The following is a 25,489-nucleotide window of genomic DNA, read 5'->3' as shown; positions in this document are numbered from 1 at the left end:
AAAAAAAAAAAGAAAATAAAAGGCACGCACGCAGAGAGTTAGGGACCGCATATATTACGCACTTGAAATTAAATATGTTATCTGGATTAATATAATGATCACATGTAATAACAAAAATTATACACAAGAAGACAACAGTATATTGTGTGGTGGAGGTTTCCTGATCCGTAATTTATTAAGTTCTAAAGTGTAGTAATTTATTTGGCACAATTTGTCTCTATATAAATTAAACTTAAATGGAAAAATATGATCAGTGATAAGTCATATAACGTTTCCAACTTATTGGGTTGTCGTTTTACTAAGCACGAAATAAGAAAAAAAAAATGAAGACTAATTTAAACTTTTAATTTTAAACATATCATAATATTTATGTGACTATAAGCTTGTTAAATTTTTGTCTAAACCAAACTAAGTTTGTGTGGCTATACAAATTTTTCATTAGGAGTAAAATGAAAAATTTAAAATTAATTACTTGTAAATATAAAAATCTGTCAATCTTTTTAAAATGAACTAATAAGGAAATAGTGTTAAACAAATTGAAACGGAAGGTATATAGATTGTAAAGTAGTGTATATTTGTATATTAAGGGAATAGATACTTGTATACGCACCTGAAATTAATTGGGTTATCAGTGTGATGATTAGACGTTTAAGTTAAAAAAAAAAAATAAAAAAAAATCATACACAAGAAGACAAGAAAGAATTTGTGGTGGTGATTTCCTAAACCATAATAACTAATTACCACACTGTTCTGTGGGGTTGATTTTGTATATGAAGAGACATTTAAATTATCAGCTACAGTAATTTAAAAGAATCCCACTTCTCCAATAAAAATAAAAGAAAAGCATATTCGAAATTGGATTTATCTTTATGTCTATAAATAAGTGTAGCTCCAAATTTGTTGACCCTTTACAAATATGTTTTTATTTTCTTCTATTCAAATTGTAAGAGGCCAAGAAATCTTATTTCCTGTCAAATATCAGACTGCTAGGATGCCAATTTGTAATGTTAATACACTTCTTTACAACTATTTCACTACAAGAATGATGCAAATATGTGACAAAATAATTGTGACGGACAAATTGACATCGAAACAACTTATTATATGAAAATATTATAGTCCCCAAATTAAGACCAAACATTTCACAAACTTGTTACTGGTCAAAATGGGAATTGTGATGAACTTTTTCATCACATATCTTTTTTTTTTTTTTAGGCAGTAAGTTTAATGCACTTCTCCTTAGTTGCTTTGCTATTTACCAATCATCCCAATTGCAAATGCTAGAGTATATGTAACACTTCCTAGTGCTTATACCTTATATCCTTCATTTGTTCATTTTTCAAATGAGTTTTAGGAATAGTCTCTTATAAAACTTGTCTAACTTTGATAGTAGAAGTCATCTCAAAGTTTAACCCTAGTCTAATTATTATATTATTTGCAAGTAAGGTCATCATCTCGTTTGACTTGGCATATAGTCAGAGTCGAATTCAGGATTTAAGTTTTATATCTTTTATATCTATCACAATTCAAGCTTCAATCCATTGGCTTGAAGGTAGGTCAAACCGGAAACCATAACAATCTAAAAAAAACATTACCTCTGTTCGAAGTCTTCTTGTTATGTTTTATAGTACAAGATTTCTTATAGTGACATGACTTTACTTTTAGTAACTTTTGGAATGATCATTTGGAGTCTGTCCAACAGGGCATTTGCAGAGTCAGACATCAGCGCAAAGCTCATGGATAACAGAGTGATGAATCTTGCTTTAGCAATTAATTAATCAAGTCTGTTGAAGGAGAAACAACTACATTCCCACATTTTCTCATGTTGATTTACATGAAGAAAAAATTACACCAAGTGACAAATGAAAAAAAAAAAAAAAGGAAATGAATACACGTGGCGATCGACACTATACACATGATTCCCTTCCCCTGACTTCATTGCTTTTTCTCTGAACTTTGAATAGCCAAAAACTGAGAAATTTTCGTTTTCGACTATCATAACTTGGTAACAAGTGACACTTCACAAAATTGTTGCAAAACACATACTTCACAACCTGTGGCTGGGTATCAAGATCTCAATCACCATCAAAGAATCGAATTCTATTAATACTTCAGTTCCACATTGATCCTTTAAACTTTCTAGCATTCTCTATTACTGTGTCGTCTGGGCCTTCGCCGTATTAACCTGTCCAAAAATGAAGCAGTTAGATAAATGGTTCTATAACAAAACAAAATAAAAATTAACGCGCACACTTAGAATGTGTGCTTCAAGAATCGTTGTTATTCTGAAATTTAGCAGGCGTTTGGCCGTAGAAATTAAGTATTTCTCACTTTATTTGGAATTTTTGAAGTTGGAGCTAAAGATGGAGTTGTGTTTGGTTATACATTTTGCAAAGAAGAGAAGAGAGCATTTTATTGAAATAATGAAGATGGATTTGGAAAACAGGCTGTATGCTGTTTTTCAAATTTGGAATTTTCATGGCCAAACACTGATTTTCAACAACAACAACAACAACAACAACCCAGTGAAATCCCACATCTTGGGGTCTGGGGAGGGTATAATGTACGCAGACCTTACTCCTACCAAGGTAGGATGGCTGTTTCCGAGAGACCCTCGGCTCAATAGAAGCATAAAAAGGGGGGTCAGATAAGATTAAAAGATTTAAAACGATATTGCAATGAAATAATGCAAGCGACACAGTAAAACAGGATAATCAAACACTGATTTTCAAATAAAGTGAAAAATTATTCCAGAAAAAAGTGAATAAGTAGGCGTTTGGCCATAAGAATTATTCACTTTGTTCCGGAATTTTTGTTCACTTTTCAGCGTTTGGCCATAAGAATTCCGAATACAACTTGAAACTGTATTCCGGAATACCAAAAACTCAAAAAACTTGTTTTTCAAAAATTTTCACTTTTTTCACTTTTTTACAACTACATTTCACCAAAAACTACAATTTCAAAAACTATGGCCAAACACAACTCCAACTCCAACTCCAAAATTCCAAAAAAAGTGATTTTTTTTTTTGGTTTCTATGGACAAACGGGGCCTAAGTTTAATGGCCAAACAAGTCCTTAGAGAGGTGGCAGGGGAAGGCGGCTGTGAAGCTGTTGTGCATAGCAAATAGGCAAATGGGATGACAAACTTACTCATTAATGAGGGATCTGAACAAGAATAAAGGAAATACTGTATAAACAGACAGAAATCGCGACACCGGCAATGAAGTTGTGGAGCAACTTCTGATTGTCTCTTGTGGGTACGAAAACGGATTTGAGTGTGTTGGTTAGTTCAAAAAGCCGGCAGGATAGCTGCAATACGCAAAGCAATGCTGAGATAGATCCAGGAGGAGAAAAGATGGTTTAAAACTCAAAATTGAAAGAGTATATATGCTTACCAAGACATAAATTGCTGTAGTCAGCATGAAATTAAGCATAGGATAGCCCGGGATAAACGAGAGGAGCCATTTAGGCTGCCCATTCGGCATATTTGATCTGCACATAAAAGTCAGAAAGTATTAAGATCTCGAACCATGTTAACTTCAATAGTTTGGCCAATGCCCATAGAAAATCCACTAACAGTTGAGAGAAAGAAGAAAAGTAGGCTCCTGTTGGATGGATATATGTACGCTAAACTAATTCATTTGAAATTTAAGATCCATATCAGATTACTGATAGATGAAGATCAAGGATTTATTCACTTATTTCACTCACAGATGCCAAAATTGAAGAGCAAATTAATTAATCCATAAGTTTCAACCAAATCTAAAAAGCATTCAAGGTGATGTTATCATGTTAATTTATACTTCATTTGTACATGATGGCGTAAACATAAGTTCTCGCTGTTTAACCAGGAGGTTATGGGTTAAAGCTGTTGAAACAACCTCTTGCAGAAATGCAAGGTGATGTTGCACATAATAAACCAAATGTGGTCTGACATTTCCCCAAACCTCCAGATAGCTGGAGTTCAAGCTTCCCTTTTATTGGTATATGATGGCATATCGACAGGTCAATGTTAAACTCGAGGGAGTAATTATTAACCTTACGAAGAAAAATGAAAATCAACATACCTCAGCCAGATGTGGAACTGGGAGATGTAGGTTTCTAAGGTAATCTTGCCGAGCCACCTACAATAATATACCACAGTTAAACAAGGAGAAAGCAAGGTAGTTTCAACTTATTTAAAAGAACAAATGAAAGATCTTTTAATTATGTAGAGCTTAATCATTTGTATCAGAACTAAGTAAAGAAAGATCCAAAAGCCACAAAAGCGAAAAGGAAAGATAGGATGGGGTAATGACAAAAGACAGGAAAGGGAAGCATGATGTCCAGTGATTATAAGGCGCCGCCTACTGGTTTAGAAAACTTACGCAAAGAGTGTCAAAGAGAAATTCCGCAGCTCCTGAGTGAAATTACGCAAAGAGATGTACACACTGTGAGGCAAAGAAAGCAAATGAGAAAAGAAATACAAGACATTCAGGAGAAAAACTTTGGTTGAGTACAATTTAGGCAAGCAGGGAGCTTTTTGTCTTTTAGTTGTTCACTAAATCAAACAGCAGTAATTTACATTAGCATAAGTTTCATGCAAAATCAAGGGCTAAAGAGAATTAGAAATGTCTAATACATACGTAATGGGAATCCATGATGTGTAGGGGTGGAGTTTATTGTAAGCTGTCTTGTCCAGCTTGTATATGTATTCAAACCACAAGTACCCAATCTGAGGAAGACAATGTCCCAAATGATAAAATTCACAAACTAGAAAGGTAATCTGCAACACCTAATTTAACTGATCTGAAGAACTTAAATGCAACTCACAATTAAAGATACTCCACAGATTAATGACTTGATTGTCCGTCTCCGCTTTGATTCAGACTCCTCCAGTTTCTCCATCCACTTCTCAACCTAAACAGGCAAGATACTGCAAAACTTCAGTCCCATGGAAGAATGAAAGAAAAGTGACAAAGAACTAAAAATCAAAGTTCTTTTGAATTACATTTGGGTGAAAATAGGCATATATCATGCCAATAATCCATATATAGCGGTCAAGCCCAGATCTAAAATGCCATTCGTGCATTCGGGGTAGGTCCGGCTTGGCTGGATCTGTATAGCCTACAATTATGAAAAGAAAAAAAACAAGCATCAGATGACAGTGCTTAAAAAGCATCTATAAAATAAAATAAAGATACTTTTCAAAAAAGTTCTTTACAATTCATGCTGCTACAATAGGATACCAAGATACTTTCTGTTACCAAAACAATACCTGAACCTAAAAGAAGCACCTTTGAGTGTGCCACTTGTCACCATTTATTTCCACATAGTGATGGGTCCCATGAAGACATCAATCTTATGCCACAAGTATCTCAAACCATATTTACTTCCATTTTTTGTATTGTTATATCTACTTCCAAATTATTTTTCACAAAGTCGTAGTTTCAAAATTTCTGATGACAAAAACTCAAAACCAGTATATATTTCCTCAAGAGTAGAGAGAAATGTTCAAATAAACATAGTTGAACTCACTTTGAGACTAAAGCTAACAGTTTTCCAGAACACATATTTGAGAATTTATAGTGATTATGGACAGAAACAAAATGTATGAGAATATAAGAGTAACCAACCTAACATAAAGGCAAAAGGACCCCAAAGAAATTCGAACACTCCAGGAATCTCCCAAACCAGGATAACCACAACAAAGCACATAAGAAACTTCAAAGCTATCACTGATTTTATCTCGTTGTAGTTGTGACCAATGCCAAGGGCCCCATAAACCATAAGGGTGAAAAGTGTGTGCATCGGGCAGATGTAATATAGCATGTAGTCGTTGTTGAGAACAATACAGCAAAATATTACAAAAAAATTCAGCCTCCACATCATCTGCATAAAAGACAAAATTTTCATTATTAATAATGCACTGAGAAAATGGATATGTGAGATTAAACTACTAAACTGAAGTCTTCCGATATCAAACAGTTATGAAGTACAACAAAAACCTAATATTACCTGAGCAAACCGAGCTAAACTAAAATCCTTTCTTATGTAATAATAGGAGAAGTTCCCAAAACCAGTCATCCATACGTAGGCAGCAATGAAAACCCGAATTGCATTGTATATCTCTGTTGCAGCAAAATAATGATAAATCAAAAAGAGAACCTGTTGCAGAAAAAGAATTGAGTGAGTCAATATACAAAGAGTAAAAGTAAATTTGTGCAGGAAGTATCAGTGTTTAAATGAGATTTTGAGATCTTCCTCTTTTCAGGAGGTACGGTTTTGACATACATCAACAGATGAATGTTACACATCGCAAAAGAAGTTGCAAGGATCATTCACACGACATATTAACACAAATTACCGGGAGGTAGTAAAACAAACATGCAGCTATACTAGTGCACAATATTACTAGAGAAAAAGAGGCCACAAAAAAGGTATTGCCAAAAGAATCCATATAAACCAGATTTATGTCATACTAAATGAAGCATGAATAAGTGAAGGGAAATACAACACAAAAAAAAACTTGCCTGCATCCATCCCTTCCACTCCTCTGTCTGATGGCGGTTAAGATAAAGTATTGATTTGCCAGAAAATGCTGATTTATCATTATGTCTCTTGAGAGAAGTCATTGCCGAAACTATGATCAGAAGAACATACAGAAAGATGAAGAGATCACGATTGTAGCTCTGTTCAAAGAAAACATCACGCAGAAACCTGTTACTGAGTGCTGGTCTCATTATAACAGAATCTTAGAGGTCGCAACAATAAGTTTGGCATACAAACTTAAAAACAATTGCAGCAACACAAGGATATTCAAAGACAAGTCTATAAAATTAGTTTACTATCAGAGTTCATATTTATCCCTCTCCATACCAACAACCAATACATAATTAAGGGGAAGGGGGTAGCAGAAGGTAAAGACAATGAAAACAATTCATCCAGAATAAACTGATTACTTGACTGTAAAGAATTTAAACTGAATAAAACATGAAAAGTTTTAGTGAGGCAATTACAGTTTTGCAACAAGAACAATCATTAGCTTTAAGAATCAGATAATCCAATGCTATGAAAAGGAATAAGGTTTAGACACAAGCATGCAAATCATATACAGCAAAGTTTGTTATACATGCTTATCATATACAGCAAAGTTTGTTATACATGACCAAAACTTAGAAGACACTACAATAAAATTATATCATGGAAATTGCAATTCCAGCAGTTCAATCAAAGCCAACAAGGTTGAGAAGTTCATAATGCAAAAAAAGAATCTGAAGTAACAAGTCATTTTGTCTGAACTAGCTTAACATATATTTCATATGAATACGCAAACCCCTGGTTACTAGATGTGCACCTCAAAGTGCTTGTACATGCTTATTCCATGAGGTGATTCAATAGATGTTGTAATGCAAACAAAACTTACAATTACGACTAGATATTACACAGCACGACCTTAGCAAATCAAATCTTTAAAAATGGTTTCAGGAAACACAAGATCACACACCTTAGTAGAATCTGCAAAGAGATTTGTACGGTCACAGAGATAATAATAAAACAGGATTCCCCCAAATTCAGACCTATATGAGATCGTAAGAAGGAAATATTAAAATTAGAAGAGAAACTGTATGCACCATAATCAAAATATCCAAGTGACTCACATTGCTCTTAGAGTTGCTCGATTTTCTAGCAAAAACGCATCCTCCATTGTTAGAAACCTAGAAAATACGTGGAAAATGTTAAGGAAAGATTCATGAACTTAGAAAGAAGAATGCTCAGCAAATTGAATGTATTTTAGCACACTGACCTAATTATATTTGTTTTTATCGATGAACTTGACAACTTCACTGATGCAGATTTTGACAGACCTCCTTCTAGTAAGACAGCTCGATCTTCTTCCTTGGTTGTTGAGAGCTCCAATTCAGCCAGATTATTATCTGAATGACTGCTGACAAGCAAAAGTCAACCATGTAAATAGAACACTTCAAAGCTAAATTACAAGGTAGGGGGGTTAAGGTCTCCGTACACTCTACCCTCCCCAGACCCCACTTTGTGGGAATATACTGGGTATGTTGTTGTTGTTGTACTTCAAGGCTAGATTAGTAATATCCCTGGATTAATTTTCACGTACACAAAGCAATCATTGGCCAAGGATTAGGGTAGACGGTTAGTAGGTATCGAGTGTTTTCTCTCTTCCCAGTGGTATAGCAAGGATCTAGTCTAGAGCACCTATTTGTTCCCTTACCTGTATTATTATAATTATGCCAATATTATCTTATTTTTCGATTTTATTGTTGTTTCTTTTACTTTGGTTATCTCTAATATTTTTAGAGTCAATACTTCTCTTTCTTCAATATTTTCATTATAGCTTTTTAGTTTTGCATTTCTTTCAACCCATGTTCCGAAAAAGCTGAGGGTCTATCGGAAACAGCCTCTCTACCTCACAAAGGTAGGGTAAGGTCTCGTACACCCTTCCCTCCCTAGACCACACTTGTGGGACTATACTGGGTATGTGTTGTTGTTATTGTGGATTATCTTCTTAAGTGTAGCTTTAACCGATTTTAAGCCCAAAAACCTTGAATCCACCATAGCATTCAAATTCCACAAACACACACTAGTATCAATATTATCGCCTCTATATTATGCACCAAGGCCCTGAATCCACCATAGCATTCATATTCCGCACACACTAGTATCAAGATTGTTGCTTCTATATTATCCACCAACATTGTATAGAAAGTGTATAACATAAGATTTGTTTGCATTATCTAGATGAGAATTGCTCACATTAAATCCAGTTCTGGTTTCTAAAATAAAGCCATCAAACAGTTTTTTGGGAAGCGCACAAATGCTACAACCGTCCTTTCCATAGTAGCCCCAGGCAAATAGACCAATTACTCAATTTTTTATTTTAGTTATTAATTTTATCTTTAATCATTGTGTTTCCTCCTATTAAGCATGTTGTACTAGCAACCTATTTTTTTAATTCATAATATGATTAGATTTTAAAACAATTGTTATGGCACTTAACATGTCTCAATAATCTATAAGCTGAAGCATGAGGAGGATACATCTATCTTTTCCTTTTTCTTTTTGATGGAGAATGGGTGGGTTAACTTACACTTTAAAAGGGGACAACCACTTCTTGTTGTACTCCAACCATTCAGCATATATCCATGCAATGAGGACAGGGATATATCCAAGCAAAAATGACACCTGAGACATGATAAGGATAGGCTTTAGTAGATATTTACGCAAGATTTCCTCAAGAGAAAATTAAATAAAGCAATATAATAGATATTCCACATTTCAGCAGCAGTACAGGTGCATTGAAACCTTAACATGCAAGTACATGTTAGTCCAAACAAACTGTGTGAAAGACAGTTCCAGAATGACCAGATTCTACAATATGCAGATAGCATCTTCTTTCTGCCACCAGAACCTTAACCCAATACACGGCAAATTAACCCAAAAGAAAATTTAAGGGACGAGAGCGCTCTGAAAATTTACAAATAAGATATGACCTTACTGGATGTCATCAATGACAGATCTGAGATTCAGTATCGTTATAAAATTGTAACTGCGTCAGCCATAAAGTAAAACAGTATATATTGTCATGATAGAACAGACATCAAGCACCTATTTCAACTTTTGCTCTATGCGATGTCAAGATTTAATTTAAGGAGTGCTAAGCGCTTGTCCTAGAACTGGAAAGTTTTTAAAAGGCTTATATGTAGCCAACAATTGTATAATCCTTTTTAAAACAGGACCAACAATTGTATAATCCTGCATTCAACATGATCAATTCACTCATACCTCAAACATATCTATTTACTACTAAAGTATGCTTCTGTGAGCTACTCACCAAAATTTCCCTTAAGATTGCACAAATAGATAACCTGAAACTTTTCAGGTATGTAAGTAAAAGAAAACCTACATATAATTCACCTGAAAATAAAAGTGCAACCATTTTTTTTTTTTTTTTTGACAATGGTAACATAAAAAAAAGTGCAGCCATTTTTGAAGATCCAAAAGTTTCTCAAGTTAATGGAGCCCTTTCTAAAGAGTGACTGTCGCATGGAAACTCATTCATAGTAAAGAAAATCCAGCATTTTTTTAAATTACTTTATCCCTATTAACTCGGTTTGAGTTTCTTTTACATAGATGATAAAAAGACAAGACCTATAGTTGGAACCCGAAATCTACTTATTGTCAATGATTGTTACATTTTGAGCAGAATCAACTTATTCTTTTCGTCCACGCCCATTGTTCCTCTGGAAGAATCTAGGCCTAATCTTTAAACAACCGAACCATCCTTTGGGACAACCAACCTTCCCCATAAAAGCATCAACTAGTGGACAATGGTAGACTAGATCAAAATCTATTAGGAAAATATTTGTCCTCCAAAGAAATGACCATCACAGAGAACGCACAAAGCACAAGCTGAACTCGTATTTTGTCAACATAACAGCAGTTGATCCTCGAGCCTTGGCAGTTAATTCACAACTTTTTTCACTCAGAATACCTTACCTATGTTCTATGTCAAATTAGGAGCTAATTAGCCTGCTCTGAAGCAAAGCTCTAAAGAATAACTTGTACTTCTCAAATCAAGTAAGTTCTCCGCAACAAACACTATGAAATCTTCCAGTTATAAACACGAGCAGAAAACATAACAAAATCTAACATTTTTAAATTCCATACGACTCAGATCAGCTCATCTCACTGCCCTAATATCAAGATTCAGCATATTTCTTCACATTTTAAGCATATACTTATCCAATCACACTTCAACGGCTCAAAAAAAACTCACATTTCATCACTACCAAAACTAACCCGATTTCAAAAATTATATAAGCAACAAATGAAAACCTCACCTATCAAAGTCTTCCAGAGTTAAATACGAGCAAAAAACATAACAAAATCTCGCTGCTCTAGTATCAAAATTCGGCATATTTTTTCACAAAGTAAGTATATACTTATTGAACACTAATTATAAGCACCCAAAAAAAAAATTACAAAATCTAATATATTAAATTTCACACGACTTAGATCAGCTCATCTCACTGCTATAACATAAAATTTCTACATAATTCATCAAAATTTTAAGTATACATGATTAAACACTTTCTGAATTTTAACTCTAAGAAGGATCCAATTACACTGCAAAGGATGGAAAAAACTCTTCTTCTTTTTTTTTTTTTTTTTGATGACATGGAACCCCCAGCCGCTACCCTTGGGATGCGCACAGGGTAAACTCACCTTGAGATGCGCACAGGGTAAACTCAGCTCCTGTGCAATAGCTCGCAAACCTCCTAGTTTTAACTCATAGGAGGATCCAATAACACTTCAATGACTTTAAAAAAACTCACATTTCATCGGTACGAAAAACGAAATGATTAAAACTATATAAATATGTTAAATTAAACACGACTCAGATCAGCTCATCTCACTGATCTAATATCAAAATTCAGCATATTTTTTCACATTTTAACTCTAACAAAGATCTAATTACACTTCAATGGCTAAAAAACTAACTCATATTTCATCACTAACAAATAAATATAAAATCACCTGTCCTGCAGTTACAGGTCCAGCAACCACAGCCATTTTTCAAAATCGAATCGGAATCAAATTTTTGTTAATCAACAATACATGTATATATTCATATACAAAATGAACAACGTATCATCAATATGATGACTGTATATATACGAGAATAAGTACAATAGAAAGAGAGAATATATAACGAGTTGATTTGAAGAGCAATTATAGAAATATGGTGAAAGAAGAGATCTGAAGCAATGGGGTTAAAACGACGTCGTTTTGGTGAGGTTTATAATAATAGTAAGGTTTTTCGGAAGAGACGTCTCTGTATTGGTCGCTGTGGACTTGTGCTCGTTTGGTTGGGAAATAACTTGTCCCGGGATAATTAATCCGGCATAAGTTATTTCGAGATTAGTTATTTCACTCTCAATATGAGCTAAAATAAGGCTATAATTCTGGGATAACTAATCCTGAAATTAGTTATTCCGTATTTTTATTCCAACCATACATCGGATAAAGAGGCACTAAAATTTTATATCGGGACTATTTTTACTTATCCTTCACGCCAAATGAACCCTTAGGGGTGTTAAAAGGAAAATCAAATAATAAAAAAATCTAATGCTTTGTGTTTTTTTTTTTTTTTTTTTTTGTTTTTGAATTCGGAAATCAGTATTTGTATTGGAGCTCGACTTATCTGAATTTGTGCTGGATAAGGTCCCATTCGGAGATAAAGCTTCCTGCCGAAGATTTATCTGAATCTCTGATTAAGGAAGGAGTAACCACATTCACTACACCATATCTTTTGGTGGTCTTTGTGGTTTTGTTTGATTTGGTTTGATTTTTAGTTTTTAAATCTAAAAAACAGATAAAATGTGGTTTGATTTTGGTTGAAAAGGCCTAAATCAAACCGAATATATAAATACCTAATTAAAATTGATAAAATGCATATATGTGTGTGTGTGTCTTTACGTAAAATATTTAAAATTATATGGTACATATTAATCTTTTGATTTGTAGTCTGTATTTTGATAATTCCACATGTTTAAAATAATTTGTCTTTGAGTCCTTTGATTATTTATCATTATTTAATTCAATTATCGTCAAAATTTCTCGGTATATCATAATTCTTTAATTTTTTGCACAAAAAAATTCATATAAAAAATATATTTATATTTACGTTAATGAAGGGAAATATATAAGAAGATTTTGTTTTTCAACTAATGATTAAAGAGGAAACCGAAGCAATGAAACGTGAAAACGACGTCGTTATTTGAGGTTTATAAGGTTTTTCGGAAGAGACGTCTCTATATTGGTTAGTTGTGGGTTTGGTAACTTAGTTTTATAGTTGCTATGTTCTTTTCATAATTCGTTACCCTTAAATATATTATTAATATAAAACAAAATCAAATGAATTTGTTGGTAAATTACTGTCTCTGTCTCAAATGAATTTATGTGATATACTTTCTTTTTTAGTCTGTCAAAAAAAAAATTATATTTAGAAATAATTTAACTTAAAACTTATCCGTTTATACTTAATGAAATGATTTGCAGTCACACAAAAATCTATGACTTATTTTAGGCTACAAGTTTCAAAAGTCATCTTTTCTTTCTTAAATGTTGTGTCTAGTCAAACTATATCACATAAATAGGGACAGAGAAAATATATTATTATTTATATAATGACCGTTGAAAATAAATATTAAGTTATATGCACTAATGGTACAAAAGATATTTACATGATCACGTTAAGTCAAATGAATTTGGAAGTAATTATAATTAATAGATAGCATTGACCGATAATCTAGAAGAGATGTTAAGTATTACTAATGTATTATAGTAGGTTAAATTATATTAATGGTATACAAAGTTTTGTATTTTTTCTATTCGGTATTTGGTACTCGTATTAGGAGATCGAACTAATTCGAATTTCGGAGATCGAACTAATCCGAATTTCCATTGCGTAAGGCTCATTAAAAGAGGAAACACCCAAACCAACATTTGTTTATACTCATGGCTGAAATCTCTTACACTTGATTAAGGGTAGAGGGGTTCTATTCATCCCATTAAGAGCCACAATGGTGTAAAATTTTTATTATATTGTTAGTGTATATAACTTAAATTCAAAATAATTTACATAATCGTATTACTATAAGGTAAATATATTAGTTATAAAATGGTAACTAACCTGCTGTAATATAGGTTAAACCGCAATGATAGTTATTTATATCAATCCAATGATTACATGATATATATCATCACGTATATAATTATTACTAACCTATAATTAATTGATACACATCCTCAACTTGATTATCACTTAATCATAATAAATTAGCTCAATTTTATAAAACATCAAGTGATTAATTTTTATCCTTAAGTTCTTGAAGTGAATATGGGAGGTTTTTTCCATAGCGAAATTAATAGGAAGATATGAGACAAAACAACATGAAATATGGCCAAGTGCATTGTGTCGAATGTCTTTTTATAGAAAAACAAATTAGAGAGAAAACCCCCTTTTAAAAGTGTTAAAAGTGTTAGTTAACGAGGATCTCATGTATAGTTTATTATGCAAAGAACTTTACCTAATTAAATAGACTGCTAGAACTGAAGTAGACTAAATTCAATGAAAAGAACATTTTTGGGGGGTGAGATGATTTGTATTAAGTTCATCTTTAATCCTTCAAAACTTATAATGATTGTTTCATTTAAAGGTTAGCTAATTAAATCTAGGGTTAAATAGTATTTTTGGTCATTTTTAGTTATTGTAAATTCTGATTTTAGTCCTTGTGGATATTCAACTAAGCACATTTGACCTTCATTTACTTGAAATGTTCACTTTCCCTTTGCGTTTGAATAATCACAAATTTTCAAACTATTAACCGTTTTAACCATTTAATTACCAATATGTTATGTTAAAGTTATATTATTACTCCATATTTGAGGGTAATATACTTCTGAAAATAGTCTAAATTCGTCAATTCTCCAATCCGCCATGAGATGATATAACCCCTTTTGTACTTCAGAAATACCCGATCCGAAGATAAAAAAAAGAATCAAATTTTCTGCAAGATCCCGTATTTCCCTAGGATTGTAGTTCAATTGTTCAGAGCACCGCCCTGTCAAAGTGGAAGCTGGGGGTTCGAGCCCGTCAGTCCCGATGGATCCAATAAATATATCAAGAAATCTCTCCCTTTTTATTAAGGGGATCGGGGCAGAATTTCATTGTCAAGGCAAAGGGGTAACATATTTTCTAAATAAAGAGATCAAAATCACACAATTTAATTAATTGAAGGTTAAATGTGATGAGTCATATATTACAAGTACCAACATCATAATTTACCCATAACTAAGGGACCAAAAGTACTAAGTTATCGACATTAAAAAATATCAATCTTCTATCCAGTAGAGAGCGTAACTAAAAACTTGAGATTATCAAAATAATGGAATTCTTGAAAAATGATTGTAAGTTACTTTCATCCTCGTAATTTAGTTACCATATTATTAAGATTTAAGATCACGAGTATCACAAAGTCACTGGGAATAGAAATTAATTGTAACAATAATAATAATAGTAATAGATACAATGTACGAAATTCCTCTAATTACCATAATTAGTTTAATAATTTATTTGCCATGAGTACAAATGAAGCAAAAAACTTAGTTAGGTGGTCATAACAAGAAAGTGAAAAAAGATCATGAGTTTGTTGACAAATCCAACAGCTTGACTGAGTAAGATAGTCAATTATTGGTGATAAGCAAAAATGATAATCTTAATCTAACCGTATTATGCCAATTTTTTGTGATTAGGTAAAACGTGGGTTTATTTATGGGTTATTAAACTTTCGAAACAATTTATTGGTCTTGGAATACTATTAGCTACATATATTATAGGGATATTAGCATGTTCTTAACTATCGATAAATTCTAATTTTATTTCTTGTCAATTTCATTAAACACACTTGATCTTCAACTAATTGATAGGTGTGTTTTGATCCCTTCAATTAATTTTGTTTCTCTATGAGTAAGCATTTGTCTCCGTGCCGAGAGTCTATCGAAGACAACCTCTCTAGTCTCTACCCCCATAAAGATAAGGATAAATGTTTGCGTACATATATTCTACCCTCTTAGACTCCACTTAATTATGAAGTTACGTCAAATATGGTGTTTTTGTTCTATTAGTAAGCATTCAACTTTTACCCTACATAGTACAACTTTGAGACGTAACGACTTGTCAAATTTTGTATGCTTAGCCCCATACAATTAGTTGTACCAGTTAATACTTACATACTCGATGTCTACATTAAAATCAATAAGTTTAACTTTAGTATATTAATTATTAGAGAGAGATATATATTGATGAAAATTAGACTTGTGTTAATTGGTTATAGCCTGAAAGGATAATGACGTGATCCAAGTGGTGGATAAAATAAATGAATTTTTACTTTGTGTAGCCGCCCATCAAAATAATAGTCAGCAAATGTATATTTTTATATATTAATAAGAATATACAAAAAAAATATACATATTGTATACGTAATTATACATCCGTTGTATAAACGGCTATCATTATTTTTGTCAAGCGGTCAAGTATGTAAAAAGCTCTACAATAAAAGGTCGTATTAATACACTCCTTCCGATCCATTTTAGTGGTAATTACTTTAAAATATTTGGTCTCAAAATACTTGTCATTTGAAAAAATCAACATAAAATTAATAACTCTTTTAACCTTTATCACTACTCTAATAAATGTGGAGAGAGGTGTTGTGAAAACAAGAGTAGTATTAATTGAGATCAAAGAATAAAAATGAGTAATTTAGTCAAATTATCTATTTAATAAAATAATTTCTTAAGAAGCGTGTAAAAGATAAACATGATAAGTAAAATGGATCAGATGGAGAATAAGTAAGATCAAATAACTATTGACCTATGGCGAGTAGACACTTTCTATAAATAATGGTCAGCCCCTCTTTCCTTAGTTATCTGAAAGAACTCAAAACATATTTTGTTCTTGAATGCGTGGTAAAGGTTGATGTCACATTACTTGAGCTCTCCAGACCGAGAGACTGGGGTAGCTAGCGAATTGTGATAGTTGATCTCAGGCTTAATTGCTGACTGTTGTTGCTGAATCAATAGAAATTAGCGGCACGCTTTCATAAACCTAACTCAAAGTTATGTTTACAATTTATATCATCTCTTAATTTTTCCACTATGGCAGTGTATAAATTTCTCGCATGCATATCACTTAACTTAACCATAATTAAGCGTAATTGTGGGTATTAAACATATGTATTTTTCATTTGTTGATTGATGCAAATACCGACGAATAAATCTTTATGGTCACACTATGTGGGCAAAAGGACAATGCCTTATCCCATGCTCCTAAGGGCCTAATGAATAAATAGCAAATTCAAATTTCGGAAATTCGAATTTTCAAATTCCTTAATGTCACGCTCCGAATCATGGTCTGGGCGTAACACAACACTCGGTGCCTTGTTGTATGTGACTAAGCGAACCACATGGCTTGCTGAATCAACATGATGCATGAACTGATGCGAAATATACTTCAAAGCATGGATAGTCTGAATAACATGAATCATCATAGATGCTAATAATGAAAATATTATTTAAACATGATGCGGAAATAGTCTGAAATATAACAAGTACTGAGTCAATACTAGCTATACGACTTTGAACATCTGACATGACATAACTGAACTAGTCTATGAAATCTCTAACATGAGTCTGACTGCTAAACTGTTTACCGGGACAAGGCCCCCGGCATACCTTAACTACATAACTGACATGAAATAAATAAAGATAGCACCCCGAATAAAATGGGGCTCAGTAATAGCTGATATGAGCAATGGTCCTAACGAGCAGATCCGTCGTCCTGTAAGTCAATCCCTGCATTGTGAAATACAGGCCCCCCAGACAATAAAAGGGGACGTCAGTACACTGGAATTGTACTGATATGTAAAGCAACTGAATGAAATAAACATGACACATGAAATAATATAACTGAAACTGAAACTAAAAGCTGAATATGAACATGAGTATCATCTGACATGAATATATATAACACGAGTAAAACACGTTAAGTGAGAGAGCCTTAGTATAACCGACATGTAACCACCACGTAAGCACGTGGCGTCTGATCTCTGCCCGATCAACTAAGCCATCTTGTACCTTGCCGGGTTACAAGACATAAGCATGACATGAATAGATCCAATAAACCGCAATGGGTATACATAAAGAAATCGTCCTAACTGGACGTATCGATCCTTATCCTGCGTTGGCATACGTAGTTTCAGACTGTTTGAGCTTTATCGGTAATCTCTGCGACTCCCAAAAACATGAACATGGATATGATTGGCTTAGTAGCTCATGAATTTTATAAATATGATTGTACACATTATTCGTGATTGTATTATAACATGAAGATACATATATAGTATAACTTGTATGAAAACATGGAAGCATATAGAGGTTTGTGAAAATAAGCGTAACAGTTCATATCTTGCATTTAAGAACACATGAAATGAAAAACAAGGTTGTACATGGATTATGGACGGATTCTCAATAACCAAAATAGAATATCAAGGATGCAATAACAAAATAATACTACAAACAAGGTATAACATGGTACTTGTAACTTAGGGTTATCAGGAATTATAATTAAAACCCTAGGTTTATTGAACTTCGCATTTTCATAGATGAACATGGATGGGAAAGAACAATGATGTTCCCACACGTGGATAGAAATCCTACATACCTTAATCGCTCCAAAACTTGTAACAATGGTCTGAACTTGAAGAAGAAATCCAAAAGTTTGAACCTTAAGATGGGTTTTCTTGAAAATCCTAGGTTAGGAACAATGAATTTCTATATAGGATTCATAGATATACGTTAGGATTCACATGGAATGTTTGGAATAGGCTTACCTTGATTTATTTCAATGGTGGGTGGAGAGAACCTTTGTGCTAGGGCTTGAGAGTATGAAAAATAGAATAAAAGGGTAAAGTCTCGTATTTATACTTTTACTGTGTCGGCAATTACACGGCTCGTATTTAGATATATGGTCTGTATATCTTGATCGTATTTCAATTAGTCAAACTTCCAGAAACTAAGATTTTCCCATGAGATATACGGACAGGAAGTACGACCCGTACTTAGATATACGATCACAAATACGGCCCGTACTTAGAAGCACGGTCCGTATAAATTGGACGTATTTTACTTAGGAAATTTTAGTAGCTTAGGATTTTTCATGCATCGATACGGACCAAAAGTACGGTCCGTATTTATTTATAGGTCAACTGTATGGCCAGTATAATTAGGCGTACAACTGATACTCCATTGAACTGAAATGATTTTAATTCTAACGCTTTCCGTCTAGTTTTCTAAGTCCTGAAACATGAACATAGCTTAGTTTAAAGGTACGAGGTGTTACACTTAATATGTATCCAATTTATTGCAATAACACCAACTCGAAACAAATTCAAATTTGGAAATTTGAATTTTCAAACTCAAACTTAAGAGAGGTTCAATGACTTTCAATGGAGTTTTAACTCATTTTCTTCACTTTCCAATCAACCAAACAAGGTTCTATGCACGAAACTAACTCCCAAAGATGTACCGAATATATTCCACCAACACCCACTTAAAACAAAATCAAATTTAGATTATTAAATATTTGAACTCAAGCAAGCTTCAATATGGTATTTACTGGCTAATTGTCCGATTCCTCTTGTATTAGCTATGAATTCCTTGCGAATAATAAGAGAGATCAACTATTGTATACTTATACAGGATCATGTGACAAGTCGTATCAAAATAAAAATGCTGCGGAGTCGTTTGGTTTATGGACAAAGTTATCGGAGAATTATATAAATCTGGTATTAGAATTTTTGGACTAATTTATCTCACATCTCAGTATCGGTGGAGTCAGAATTTTCACTAAGGGGATTAAAAATATAAAAGAGCAAACAAACGAAGAAACCAAGGGGGTTCAAATCAACTATATATACATAAAAAATAATTTTAATCTTGTTTATATAGACTCTTTTTTTTTTGCCGATTGCTACCACCGGGCTCCACCCCTGCCTTTCAGATGGAATAATAGAACACCAAATTTGAGGTATAAGTTTAACTTGGGATTAGTTATACCTTCAATCAGACAAAGTATAAATCGATTCCCAAATTTAATTCTGCTACTAAATTCTTTGTTTTAGGCCCCTAAAATTTTGAGGCCTCAAATAACCTTCCTAATGAATTTTATGATATTATTTTCGTTTATACATTATTGAAGATGGTTAAAAAAAATTACAAAATTCATACCAAAAAAAAAATGAAAAATTACCTACTTTTTAACTGGAATATTTTAGGACTTTGAATTAAACTATTCGACTCTTCGTATTTATAAATAAAGTTTTCACAACAACATCCAAGATAATGTATGGCAAAACATATGGCTAAAAATAAGTTTGAAACATTAGCTGATGATGCATTTGTTTAATTCAGTGAAGCCTTAAATACGGTGACTATTTCTCTCATGAAGACTGGAATGATATACACTCCTTAAGAAGTGATCCACAAAACCTGTCTTTCACTAATTCAAAAATCATTAACACATTGTGCAAATGGCCAAAAAAGTTTCAAACATATCTATTTGAGGAAACACGGAACTGATTTACTATAGCTACCGGAGTAACAAGACATTCATGGATATCCACTATTACTTTAAGAAATCTGTTATGACAGTAAATGATAAGATATTATATACGAATTCCACCCAACACAATACATGCTGGAAAATGAGTTCAGTGGACTCGGTTGAAATAAAATGTTCTGCCATAAAAAGTTCAAGAACAAAATCATATCTGAATATGGTCTGAAGGTAGAAACAAAATGTTCAAGAATTAAACCAAAAAAAAAAAAAATGAAAATTTTAATTATTCCATTTTTGTTTTCTGTAAAATATCAATTTTCTAATATATATCAATAAGATAGAGCTTCACACACAATATATGTGTGAATACCTAACCTAGATAGTATTTGACCGAGTGAGGACTAGGAAAATGCAAATGTACTATATAAACACCTCTATTCTCAACTTATATGCTCATTCCTTCCAACAGAATCCTATATTCATCATTCCAAGTATTAATCAAATTTTAAGATTATAAATATGCAAATTGTAGACTTGTATTAACTTGACATTGATTAAATCTTCTCTTAATTAGTTTCAGGTTATAAAGGCGAAATGGCAACTGCTGGAAATGAAGAACAAATTAAATTTCTCTGAAACACCATCGCCATCTTGGAAGAGGAAATTCAGAAGGACATTAGTATCACTAATCTATTGAACATGATGATCATGAGCATCAATGATCATCATGATCATGAGCATCTCGGATGAGCTATTGACAATAGTCAACAAATTAGTGGAATGATTAGACTAGTTTTTTTTATTTTTTTTATTTTTTTTATTATCTCCCCACCCATTTAGGAGGATTTATAGTGTTTTCACACTTCCCCTCCAGTGTGACTCGAACCCAGGATCTACCGGTCGTGGGTGGAGGTGCTTAACCACTGAGTCATCCCTCACTTGTCGATTAGACTAGTTTATTAGATGAATTAGTTAGGAAGAAAACTCTTAACATTCTTTATAAGATTTAGATATTTTTTTTTAGGAAGAAACCTTACCACTTTCTTAACAAATGACTAAATATTTCATTTAACACCTTATAAGTATCTTCTATATTTTGCTTAAGTTGTTAACAATAATTCAAAATTTTATTTAATACCATCATAGATGTACATAATTTGTCATTTGAGATAAAGTAAGGAATTGTAATTTCCTATAAGGACTTGTATAATACAAGTTTTTGTCGCTTTTTATCCTAGTTCATATGAATCTAGCAATTGAGTCGGGCTGGTCCCAATCCGACCCCCTAAGGGTGAGCCCAGTCATTCCTAGTTCTGAGCCGGGCTGCCTCTAGGGGGTGGGGTTGAGTGTGAAAAAAGGGTGTCCACCTTACGCCCCTACCCATTATAAAGGGTGGTTGTTATAGAGATATTTGACTATATAAACACATCAACTATACGAAGAATAAACTTGCAATATTATAAAAAAGAAAGAGTGCAGGGCAGAGTTGTTATAAAAAAAGTAAGGTGAAGAATAAAATAGAATTATTAAATAATAAGCAAAGGAAAAATAAAAGAAAGGTAATGATGCAACTGCAATCGATTATTACATAAAATGAGACTTTCGTCGTTATTTAATGAATTTAACGATATGATACAATAACATTTAAGTAACAATGAAAACAAACTAGCTGTCAATTTCTACCCCGATTCTTTAATGAAGTCTTGTGCATTTGACAATGCATGAAAGTGTTACACTAAGGTGGTGTGTTTGATATGGAGGAAAATATTTTACATTTTATGACTTTTACAAGTCAGACGTTTGGTTGGCCAGCAATGTTTTGGAAAACATGTTTTTTAGGATAACATAAATTTCTTAAAAATGATTTTCCTAATAGAAATAGGGAAAACAAATTTCATAAGTGATTTTCAAGTTCATTATTTCCTCCCTATCCACCCAATGCCTCCAACCCCCAACCCTTCACCACCCTACCCCCACCACCCCTAACCCCCACTTCCCACCCCAGTCCATCCCCATTGTGGTTTGCTAGATGACATATGAATGTCTTTAGGATAATAGTTTTTTGCTTAATTACCGAACACAAGAAAATAAGTAAGAAACTCACTTCTTTTCCAAGAAACATTTTTCATGAAAAACATTTCCTTTAGTACCAAACACACCCTAATAGATTAATTAACTCGAGTTACAAAATATATAACTCTTTTTGATATGGTAATATGTGAGTTATAATAATAATATCATTAAATTACATTAATCGTGTATTTTTTTTTGACATGATAACTATATATATATATATATATATATATATATATATATTACTTAAATCATTTTCTTTTATTTTCTTATAAAATGTTCTAGGTATTCACATATTGACTCAAAAACACCTAAAAAGTCAACAACCCCAATCGTCAAAATCCATCTGCTCATCACCAATGAGTGTGATTGATGAATAGAATTCCCTCCTCCTTAATTTAAGTCTCGTATTTGGATTCTAAGAATAGATTTTTTTTGGTAGAGAGCAATTCATTTTTTTAATAGGCTCTAGATGCCATAAATCTAGGTTAATTAAATAAGAGATTTTGAATACGAGATGCATACAGGGCTGGACTTATAGCATGCCGAGGGTTCACCCAAACAACCTCAGTAAAAAATTACAGTGTATATATAGGGTAGATTTTCTGTGTTTATGTATATATATATATATATATATATATATATATATATATATATATTAACTTTTGAACATCCTGAATAAATGCAAAAGATTAGCTCAAGCGGTCCAGGGTGTTCAAAATTGTCATTTGTCCTAGGTTCAATTCTCATTGACAACATTATTTTTTCTTTTTAGCTTTTGTTGTTTTTTTTGAACCCCTGAGTGAAAATTCTGGATTCGCCACTGAGTGCTTATAGGAAAATAATTAATTAATCTACTCCACGCGTAATGCTGTGTATCATTAGTCAACATTTTTCACTTTTAAAATTGCAAATGATGCTTACTTCAAACTTAAACATTTCAATTAAAATACTACTAGATACACATAGAATGCAACTATCTGTCCATCATCTTTTTCTCAAATTTGAATTTTTTAATAGCTAATATCAGATCCAAATGTGAAGGGTCCTTATGATGATTTTTAAAATACTTTTGACAAGGAATAACATTCCACCAATATTACATAAACCTATATAACTATATTTATCAAACTGTTATAAAATATATATGTGAATGTCCATATAGTCTAGGTTTTCCACATGTCCTAAATAAGAGTAGGTACATGTACATTTGGTGGCATGTATGAAATGAAGAAAATGAAGCAACACAAGTTTGATTTTAACTCTTGGTGTTGTCATTGATGACTTCATCAAGAGATTTACCATCTCTATAAATAGATGGTTAAGTTCTCAATTTGGAATGAGATATCAATAAGAAGTGAAATACAATCTCTCCCTCCTTTCTACAAAGTTATTAGTTTGCTTCTCTTGTTTATTTCCAATTATGTAGTTTTATAACACGTTATCAGCACGAGACTCTACCACTATTAATTGGATTCCAATAGATTGACGAGTTGCTCTTTTGATTGGGGTATGATACTGATCCGAACACTCTGTCTACGAAAACCTTTTGATGAGGAAGGTTTGTACTTTGAATTCGTAGCTTTATTACTCAACCTCAAAGGAAAGTAATTGAGATGTAAGTATTTTTCTGTCACGTAAATTTATGGCTACATATACCTCAAATAAGTCTGGTAGATTTATTGATTATGTTATTATATATGTCAATGACTTCAATATTTTCTTATTACAATAAGTTGCACAAATGCTTTTTGAATATAGCTACTATCTGTATCTATTCTTGTTAATCATGGAATTTTAACTACTGGACAACACGGAAGTTTAGTTTGTAATGATCCAGATATGTAATATTTAAATTATCTTAATCATGTTTTTTATGATAATTTTTAATTTATGCCTATGTCACATGAAATGATAATATTATCATAAGCATATTGTGATTACAATTGAAGATATGTTAGAGAAAAATACTCTACGTTATGTGGATACCTTGATTTGCTCCTGAAGTAGCAACATCTTAAAAGAGGTATTAAGCTATCATAATTTGATATGCTCAGAACACGCAGAGATGATTTTGTTCTATTCCTGAAGAATGAGAACTTTTGATAAATGTTACAAATAAATATCCATTCCCTGAAGTGAATGTGATAATATGTAGCAAAGCCTATAAATATAAACGTGCATTTGATTGTGAAAATATCATGATCCATCTCCAGAAGAGATAATTATTTATTTACAAGTATCATGACACTAGCAATGTTCAAATAATATCTGATTATGATAAATAAATTGAAGTCTCTTGAAGATGTTATATATGATAATACCATTCATCGTAGATCGTAATTGGTACGATCGGAACACTGTAGTAGACCTGAAGTTTACTAACAATAAAAATGGTTATCATATTGAGACTACAAATGATCGGAATATTAAATATCTTCAAGTTACTATGGGTAAGAAATACACAAGTGCAATGTTACCCGAGCATGATGAGATCACATACCACGATAAACCAGAAGTTTATTGATATACAATTTCATGCAATACTAAACCAGAAGTTTATTAAAAGAAATAGCACTCGTCATAGTAAACTTGAAGTTTACGGGTACAGATAATTTTATCAGTTGACAAGACCATTTTGATCGTCCTGATTTAAATCTGATGTGCTAATTGAGTATTAAAACATATTGAAGAACTAGAAGATTCTTTAAGAATTTGTTTGTGTTGCTTGTTCTCATGATAAGTTGATTACACCAGCTAATGTTGGGACTGAATCCCCAAAAAATTTTTAAAAATATAAAAGGTGAATGTGGGCCCCTTCACCTATAATGTGATGTCTTAAATAGATGCATCTATGAGACGGTCACATGTATGTTTATTGTCAACTGGCAGTTTGACATTTACGAAGTTGCTTGCTCAAAATGATTGAGTTGGAAGCACAATTTTCAGAATATGTAATCAAGACAATCATCTTGATAATGCTGGTTTATATCTAAGTTGGTTTGGCATTAGATGCCTCCATAATAAAGCTAAACCATTGCTTATGAGAACAGAGTTTCAGATGTTAGTCTGAGATATGATATATTGCATACAACAGCACTTGTATGCTTCAGATTAATAAATTTTGTTAAATTCTCCCCTCATATTTGGTTCAGGGTCAGGAACTAGATATTTCCATCTTTTAGCATTTGATGTGTGGTACATGATTAATGGATATACCATGAT

At 32.6% G+C, this 25,489-nt stretch overlaps 1 protein-coding gene across 2 annotated transcripts; it reads right to left on the bottom strand.

The window, feature by feature from the left end:
- Positions 1-1,749: 1,749 nt before the first annotated feature.
- Positions 1,750-11,831, bottom strand: LOC132616807 (protein REDUCED WALL ACETYLATION 4-like). 2 transcript variants are annotated; one of them, XM_060331486.1, is made up of 16 exons: positions 11,551-11,831; positions 9,101-9,195; positions 7,787-7,927; positions 7,641-7,697; positions 7,487-7,559; positions 6,513-6,671; positions 5,998-6,147; positions 5,616-5,871; positions 4,991-5,106; positions 4,813-4,899; positions 4,626-4,714; positions 4,368-4,430; positions 4,068-4,124; positions 3,396-3,492; positions 3,151-3,309; positions 1,750-2,185 (listed from the first exon to the last, which is right to left on the bottom strand). In XM_060331486.1, exons 1-15 carry the CDS (start codon positions 11,584-11,586, stop codon positions 3,154-3,156), a joined length of 1,632 nt encoding a protein of 543 aa, XP_060187469.1. In that variant the 5' UTR covers positions 11,587-11,831; the 3' UTR covers positions 1,750-2,185; positions 3,151-3,153. The 2 variants fall into 2 exon arrangements, with proteins under 2 accessions (XP_060187469.1, XP_060187470.1); XM_060331487.1 differs by having other exon boundaries at positions 7,787-7,924; positions 11,551-11,828.
- Positions 11,832-25,489: the final 13,658 nt, after the last annotated feature.

This window comes from Lycium barbarum, chromosome 11, assembly GCF_019175385.1.
Source record: "Lycium barbarum isolate Lr01 chromosome 11, ASM1917538v2, whole genome shotgun sequence".
Lineage (NCBI taxonomy): Eukaryota > Viridiplantae > Streptophyta > Magnoliopsida > Solanales > Solanaceae > Lycium > Lycium barbarum.
The sequence above is the reverse complement of the archived record's forward strand: the minus strand, read 5'-3'. Positions and strand labels throughout refer to the sequence as shown.

Coding starts and splice junctions, on each gene's coding strand:
- LOC132616807 (XM_060331486.1), bottom strand. CDS start 11,586: ATGGCTGTGGTTGCTGGACCTGTAACTGCAGGACAG. Junction 7,560..7,640: donor CGAGCAACTCTAAGAGCAAT/GTGAGTCACTTG, acceptor GATCTCATATAG/GTCTGAATTTGGGGGAATCC. Junction 3,493..4,067: donor CAGTTCCACATCTGGCTGAG/GTATGTTGATTT, acceptor TTTTATGTGCAG/ATCAAATATGCCGAATGGGC.